Below are 8,388 nucleotides of genomic sequence, written 5' to 3' on the forward strand. Positions count from 1 at the left end.
CCTACCTACCTACACACACAACTACTCACCTACCTACCTACACACACAACTACCCACCTACCTACCTACACACACAACTACCCACCTACCTACCTACACACACAACTACCCACCTACCTACCTACACACACAACTACCCACCTACCTACCCATTAGGGGTGCACCAAATAATCAGTTCACATCAGAATCATGATTTTCATTTACAAAGATTCAGATTTCAAATGTCCTAAAATCAAATTTTAAAATAAAAAATCAAGCAAATCCAATGGCTGTCAGCCTCCATTTTATAACTACATGGGCCGTACTGATGTCGCCTTGCAGCTGGTTCTGAAAGGTATGTATGCACAGAAAGCACCAAAACAAAGAGGAAACTACAAAATAGGAGGAAAGAGAGATTCAACTGACCCAACGGACTCATTTTGGTTTTTACTGAATAAGTTCCAGTTTGACGTGAGCTTCACTTTGTGCAAGGTTTGCTAAATGAAGATGAAGCACTTTGGGAACACAACAAATGGGCTCACATTATCAGATTTAAAAAATTGATTTTGAATCGAATCGTGGCTTCAAAAATCAGAATTGAATTGAATCGTGAGAGAGTAAAAGATTCCCACCCCTACTACCCACTCACAGAGATTCATTCTTTGTATTCTGATTACCCAGTACCTTAATATTTTACTGATAGGTGTAATAGGTACCATTGGTGGCACGCTTATGTGTTACATTTTGGAGTAATTTTGACCGGCTCTACTCTTCGGCTGCTTCGAGGCGCCGAACAGTTTGAAGAAGAACATGAACTGAGACTTCATCGCTCTTTACAGCAACTCATTCTGAGTCAGGCAACAAACCTCGTCTACTAAGACTGGAGAAAATCTCATTTACATTCAACTGGCAGCATTCAAAGAAAGCGGGGTGTGTGTGTGTGGGGGTGGGGGTGGGGTCCTCATAAGGTAAACAATAAATATTTCCTACTAGGGCTGCAACGATTAATCGACGACTAATCGATTATTAAAATAATCGATGACTAATTTAATAATCGATTAATCGTTTTCTCTTTTTTTGTTGTTGTTGTTTTTTACTTTGTTTTTCTCTCCAAACTGCTTTGACACCTTCCACTGCCACATCTGCCTTTCTGTCCTTGACACACATGCACAGTAGTGGTAACTGGGGTAGACCGTGGACGTCACAAGACATTATACAGACAGGCTCTGGTATCATGGCTACCTGACAACGGAGCTCAAAAGTGTGGGATCATTTTAAGAACATGAAAGAGAAACCTGTGCAATATCTGCAGAGCAGAACCTGCCTTCCACAGCAATTATTTTTAGTTAGCATATAGCTAAAATTTAATGATGGTTATATAATAGCAGCTGCATTCTGGCGCGATAAGCTCTATGTTGTATATTCAATTAACGTATGATCTGATTAGTCGACTACTCGGAAAAAAATAATCGGTGATTAATCGACTATAAAAATAATCATTTGTGGCAGCCCTAATTACAGCAGAAGTTGAAGCTGTGCTCAAAATAAAAGAATATATTTGTTAGAACAAGTTTTGACGATTCCTGTTTTTGATGGGTTTATTGCTACTAATTTTGAATAATTGTTGTTGGGCGCCAGTCAGGTCTCCCTCCTGACTTATATGTTTTAACCAGCTGATGATGTTTAACTGTTATTAATATATGGTTTAGAATTAGTTTTAGGTTTTAACCTATCACACCAGGACATGTAGATTACATAAAATATAACTACACACCCCGTTTAACCTTAAATAAATAATCAGTGACAAAATGTTTAACAAAGGAAATGAGCACAGACAAAAATGAAATAGTTTTCTCAAGTATATTTACAAAAATAGAACAAAACAAAATAGAATATAAATGCAAAACAATACAAAATATATCCCTTTTTCCACCCCCAGTGTCGATGTGTGGTGTTAAAACCACTGTTCTTCAAAAGTTCAGGCTTGGCTAACAAGCAAAGAAGTTGTAGGAGGCTTGACTCCACACAAAAATGAGGTTGACTTGTCTTTACAAGTGCAAGAAGGTTGATGCATGTCAAGGTGATACTTGATACAAATACATCCAAAGAGAAGGGAAAAAACCCACTCCTACACAAAAATAAACACCTCATACAAAAAAACTCCACATCCAAGGAGTTTTTGTAGTTGAGTGAGTTTTTAGAGTAGCTGGTTTGTCTAAGTTCTATGGTTTTAGTTTTGCTTGTGTTGACGAGAAGTTACTGCAGTGGGGAACGACATGACTACACAAAGCTTTTGGGCGTCGGTTCCAGCAGACTTTCTTTGTGTTTGATTCGGCTTCAGCATAGCTCCATAACTTCCACAACTGATTAAAGTTGTCCTCAGATTTTGGAGGGATTAAACACCTTGTTACTGGATCAGTGTTTACACAGGTTTGAAGAGCTGCTGCAATTTGGGTCTTGCCAGCAAGTTAACCAACACTGACTGATTTTGCAGGGTGGCTCTTAAAGGGTGAGTCACTGTGGCCAACACAGGTGCTCAGAATTATCAATAAGTAGACTGAGGTGAGAAAAAAAACAGGTGAAAACAATCAAANTTAGCTTAATTTATATCTACTCATATTCATTTAATTAAGCGTTTTAATTATTTGGCCGATTAATCGATTAATCGAAAAAATAATCAACAGATTAATCGATTATTAAAATAATCGTTAGTTGCAGCCCTATTTCCTGCTGATTTTGACATCCTGTTACAGATAATACAGGATGGACAGGTCAGAGGCTCTACAAAGATATTTATAGTTTGGAGTTGTTAGGTTTTTGTTGTTGTTTTACTTTAGTTATTCGTGGAACTTGTAACTATTGCTCCACATGATGTCTCCCGAAAATATTTAACTGATGTTTTTATCAAAACCTTTTAAATATTTCATTTAGGTAATTTGAAGATTTTAAATGATTAAATTTCTTATAAAGGACCTTGTGAGAGCACCTCTATGGGATAAATCTTGTGCCAGCAGGAATTGAATTTGAGTTGCTCAGATTAAATCTGAATGTGCATAATTTGAAATTGAATGCATTGGTTTGAAAATGAATTTCACTAAAGTGAAACTGAATTTAATGGTTTGAAACTGAATTTAAAGTTTTGTATCTGAATTAGTTTGCTTTGAAACTGTATTTTGGTTTATTAAAAATTAAATTTTACTACTTTCGCTTTCAGTTCCATAATTCAATTTCATTTTCAAAATTCAAATTTTTGTGTCACACATCCTGGTCCTGGAGAAAGCCAGCCAGAGTAATCAAACACAGATTCACAGATTTATGTTTCACTTCAGTGAATCTTTCCTTCTGTATGTAACACAGTTGATGCAATCCACCGTAAAAGTGGATCAGTCAGCTGCAGCATCCGAATAATATGTGATCCATGATGTGATGTAAATGTATCATTTTCTACATTTAGGTAAAATTAATAACTGCTATAAAATAGCTTTGTCTGTTTTTGTCACTTTTATGGTGGATTGCATCAACTCTGTTACATACAGAAGGGAAACGTCACCAAAGTGAAACATAAATCTGTGGATCTGTGTTTGATTGCTCTGGCTGGCTTTCTCAAGGACCAGGATGTGACACAAAAATCTGAATTATGGAACTGAATTTGAAAGTAGTCAAACTGAATATTTAATGAACCAAAATACAGTTTCAAAGCAAATTAATTCAGATGCAAAACTTTAAATTCAGTTTCAATTCAGTGAAATTCATTTTCAAACCAATGCATTCAATTTCAAATTATGCACATTCAGATTCAATCTGAGCAATTCAAATTCAATTCCTGCTGGCACAAGACTTATCCCATACACTTGGATTATAATTTAAATCCTCAAAATATTCAGTTTATTCAATATTATTGAGTTTAAGGAGAACTCGGCTGAGTTTATTTATGTTTTTCAGGAACCCAGTAGCAAACGCGTGCGACCACTGGCCAAAGTTTCCTCCCTCGTCAACCTGATGTCTCCCTCGAAACATGGAGCTGTGCGGCGTTTCGGCCACACAATCCAGGTGCGCTCCGACTCTCAGCACCGTCTTGTCTGAAAGGAACTAGCTTTGTGTTTTGGTTGTAACACACATCTGCTCCCCAGTCAATGTCTTTACGCAGCGACATGAAGTCACCGGCGATGACTCGCAGAGCTACCAGCAAGGCTTCAGGTCCGACTCCCTCCAAACGCAGGAACAGCACTCTGTGGTCCGAGACGCTGGACGTCCATCAGAAGAACACTTTCTCTACTAAAGAGATCAAAAGACAGGAGGTGGTTCAGTTCAGTGCTTTTAAATGTTGGTAAAAGAGGGTTTTAAGCAAATTTATCCATAACTTATTGTTTTGCTTTTCAGGCAATTTACGAGCTCTTCAGGGGAGAGCAGGATCTCATCGAGGATCTTCAGCTTGCACGAAAGGTTAGAAATATTCATTGGAGATTCATTCTGAGAAATACAGCATCAATCCTTTTTTTGTTGATGTTTTGCTGCATTTTTGTCCTCCGTTTAGGCGTACCACGATTCGATGCTGAAGCTCTGCATCATGACAGAGGAGGAGCTGGCTCACATATTTGGTGATCTGGATGCCTACATCCCCTTACATGAGTGTGAGTCGCTGCCCACCCATAAACTAACTGACTGTAACCAGAGTGTTTGACCATGTGAGGCTTTTTAATTTATTTATTTAATCTGCAGACTTGCTCATGAAGCTAACAGAAGGAACTGGGCCTGACGGAACAGTAGCTCAGGTCGGACACATCATAATAGACTGGGTATGTGCTCATCCAGACAAAACAAATAGACATCGTTTTCTGCAGGGTGCACTTTTTTTTTCATTTGTTTGTATCTTTCCCCAGCTGCCTGGTCTGAATGCTTACAAAACTTACTGCAGCAACCAGCTGGCAGCCAAGGCCCTGCTGGACCAGAAGAAGCAGGACAGGCGGGTGCAGGACTTCCTGCAGCGCTGTTTGGAGTCGCCCTTCAGCAGGAAGTTGGACCTGTGGAGCTTCCTGGACATCCCGCGGTCACGCCTGGTGAAGTACCCGCTGCTGCTGCGAGAGATCCTCAGACACACGCCACCCGACCACCCCGACATAGCCAACCTGGAGAGAGCCGTACGTTTGCTTTCACCTGCTCGAGCTTTGAGCAAATCTGTCCAAATGTGACTTTCCTCTTTAACTTGTCTGTGTTTCTTTCAGATCACTATAATCCAGGACATTTTGTCTGATATTAATGTGAGAAAAGGCGAGTCTGAGTGCCAGTATTATATAGACAAACTGGAGTTTCTGGATGATAAGCAGCGGGACCCTCTCCTAGACAAATGTAAGACCCTACTTTGTCACGGCGAGCTGCGCACAAAGAGTGGTTTGGTGGGTACAAAGATTTTAAATTTCCTCATTTCTGCTCTCGTGCTTTTTTTAAATTTTTGTTGTTGTTGTTGTTGTTTGCAACGCTTCATTTCATCCTCTGTTCACGTGGCGTTTCAGAGACTGCACGTGTTCCTCTTCTCTGAGCTCCTGGTTCTGACCCGGCCCGTGACCCGTAACGACAGGAGCTGCTTCCAGGTGTACCGACAGCCCATCCCGGTGAGAAACCTGGCTCTGGAGGACCTCCAGGACGGAGAGGTCCGCACGGGGGGGTCCTTCAGGGGAGCGTTCACCAATGGAGAGAAAGGTGAGTTGAGCTGGACCTGCAGTGTTCGGTTCAGTTCAACACTTTGTTTTCCACCTGTCTTTGCAGGATGACCTCTGCACACATTAGACAGGTCTTGTGACTTGTATCTATTTTATCACATGTTGCAGCTTTCATGAACAGGAGGAGGGTCTGTCCACCGGAGCAGATCATGTGTAGTAAATGAATCAGAATGAACACAAGCTGCAGTGCAAAATAAGTGAAAATAATTACTTTTTTTGCCATAATTGAGATTTGCATAAAAGTGAGTTCATAAATACTCTGATGTAGCAGTTGCCTATAATCTTCTAATATTCATTTAAATCCAAGTTCTCTAAAACACGTCTTCAGAAATAATCCTTTGTTTTATCATTTTCTTTAAAACTGACCATTTCTCTGCTCTGCTGTTTGGCGTCATTCAGAAACTTATTCGTTTTCCCTTTTTTTAAATATTGGACTGTAATTCCTGATGTCATCATCCTCCTGACCCACTGTCCTGCATGTGTTGGTTGTTTCCCTGCTTCAACACACCTGGCTGAAATGACTGAGTGATTGACAGGCTTCTGCTAAACGTGATGATATTCTGAGTAGGTCATTTAATGAGTTGAAGCAGGGGAACATCTAAAACCTGCAGGACAGTGGGTCCGGAGGAACTGAGCTGAAGACCTCTGGTCTAGATTACCGGTAATAAAAACTGATTTTTGGAAATAAAACTAGGCTGTAGCCAGGCCAGTTCATTAATCACCAAACTGAAACAAACTACATATTTGAAGGCTTTTGAAGTGGAGAATTGTATTAAATTATATTAAAGTATATAGTATAGGTAAAGGTTTGTAAGTTTATATTAAAACAAACACACAAGCATTTTTATTTTGATCCTAAACTAATCTGAAATATCATATTGGGCCCTTACTTATATTATTCAAACTTTATTACACACTCAAGGTCCACAAAACAACATGAGAAGCAGATCAACCATAAAATAAAACCCAAAAACATAAAAAAACACCTATAAAAGACAGCTGTACCAGTGCCTCCACAACTGGGACTGCTAAAGTGTAACACTGAGTCTTATGTTAGTCAAGCTCATAATAATTGAGTTACAGCAAGTATTGACACGACCAATAAGTTATTAATTATTAAATTTTCTTTCACTGACTTGCTCAAGACTTCTGCTTTGAAGAAAAATGATTAAAATACCATTAAAATAATTTGTTGCTTCTCTACGGTAATTATAGTTCGTTAATATGCATATCACCACTGTATCCTGGCCAGTTTAGTGTTTTTTTAAGTCTAGTTAAGTGTGGAAATAAGGAAAAACAATTGTGTTTACAAAGTTAAAGAAAAAACAATTAAGTTTTTCTAAAAACAGATTGCTGAAACAAACAGGTGCTTTTATTTTTAGATTCTAACTCTTCACCATGTGTAGCCTGTCAGGTACAAGTTAAGAAAATCTGTCTCTATATTGTTACAGTTTTTGTTTTTTAACAATGTTTGGAGTGTAGAGCTAATAACGCCTGATCTGTTTAGTTTATTTAACTGCAAAGTGACAGTAAATAAAAAGGAAAAGTACTGTATGTAAATTGACAGAGTACTAAAAAATTGAATCTGGAAACAAGTTGGTAGATTGAAAACTGCTGAAGACAGGAAGCCTGCTCAGTTTTTTGTTTGTTCTTTTGTCAGTGCCTGAACTTGTCTAAGCTGTGAGTGGGAGGGATGAATGATTTTAAAGAGTTGAATCAAACTTCATGTCTTTTATTTGTTTCATTGTTTGACTTTGGTTTGAGCGACAGAAAGTCTGTCGGCGATGATTACTGTTGGATGTGTTCCTGATCCGAAAGCTTTCAGGCTGGTTCAAATACAAAGAAATCTTGTCGGCTCACCGTACGGCATGCATTACATTTTTTAGAAAGCTTTTTTTCTCCCTCTTAAAATGATGACAACACACATCTAATAAGTTATTTTTCACATGATAAAAACTCTATTGAAATATGTGCAAATTACACTGGAACTACTTGCCTTTAGGGGTGTCCCAGTACAAGATTTTCTCAAACCTAGTACAAGTACTTCAGTTTGGGTACTCACCGATACTGAGTAAAGATACCCAGTACTTTCTGAGGAAGAACCTAATGACTTTAAATACACATTTCTTTTATTTAAAACACCGGTCAAACTCAAGGCCCACAGGACAAATCTGGCCCTTATTAGCATTTTATCCAGCCCCAAAGATAATAATAATAATAATAATACTTGAAATGTAAAATAGTTTTTCTGGTTTCTCTTCTTGTCACTGGGTTTAGTGCATTCTTTTCGTGACAACTGGCTGATTTTCTAGTCAAGAAAATTACTTTTTTTTTTCAGTAATCTTTGATGTTGGTGCGCAGAAAGAGCCACAGAGAATCAACTTAAATGATCTTTTCTTAAAGTCAAATAATTAGATCTGTGGTGAGGGTTGTTTTTTCTGGATTGTGATAAAATATATCTTTAAAGCAGGGGTGGGCAATCCTGGTCCTCGAAGGCCGCAGCCCTGCAGGTTTTATGTTTTTCCCTGCTCCAACACACCTGATTCAGACATTGAATTACCAAGTTCTACAGTATGGAGGGCCGACACTGATATAACTAGGAAAAAAAAGGCAGAAATATATAAATGGACCAATAAATTCAATTAAAAATGCACCAATAAAATTTAAAAAGGAGAGCTTTATCTCACATTTT

At 38.4% G+C, this 8,388-nt stretch overlaps 1 protein-coding gene across 1 annotated transcript in view; it reads left to right on the plus strand.

Annotated features, from left to right (window-relative positions):
- The window catches only part of LOC106523637 (neuroepithelial cell-transforming gene 1 protein), a 17,906-nt gene that overhangs the window by 6,018 nt on the left and 3,500 nt on the right, over positions 1-8,388 (plus strand). The window contains exons 4-11 of the mRNA XM_014017130.1: positions 3,922-4,029; positions 4,110-4,277; positions 4,360-4,422; positions 4,514-4,610; positions 4,699-4,775; positions 4,860-5,117; positions 5,202-5,372; positions 5,490-5,676. Of these exons, the coding sequence (XP_013872584.1) occupies positions 3,922-4,029; positions 4,110-4,277; positions 4,360-4,422; positions 4,514-4,610; positions 4,699-4,775; positions 4,860-5,117; positions 5,202-5,372; positions 5,490-5,676 (1,129 nt within the window). The remainder of the gene's footprint in view (positions 1-3,921; positions 4,030-4,109; positions 4,278-4,359; positions 4,423-4,513; positions 4,611-4,698; positions 4,776-4,859; positions 5,118-5,201; positions 5,373-5,489; positions 5,677-8,388) is intronic.

Source organism: Austrofundulus limnaeus, unplaced genomic scaffold (assembly GCF_001266775.1).
Source record: "Austrofundulus limnaeus strain Quisiro unplaced genomic scaffold, Austrofundulus_limnaeus-1.0 Scaffold162, whole genome shotgun sequence".
Lineage (NCBI taxonomy): Eukaryota > Metazoa > Chordata > Actinopteri > Cyprinodontiformes > Rivulidae > Austrofundulus > Austrofundulus limnaeus.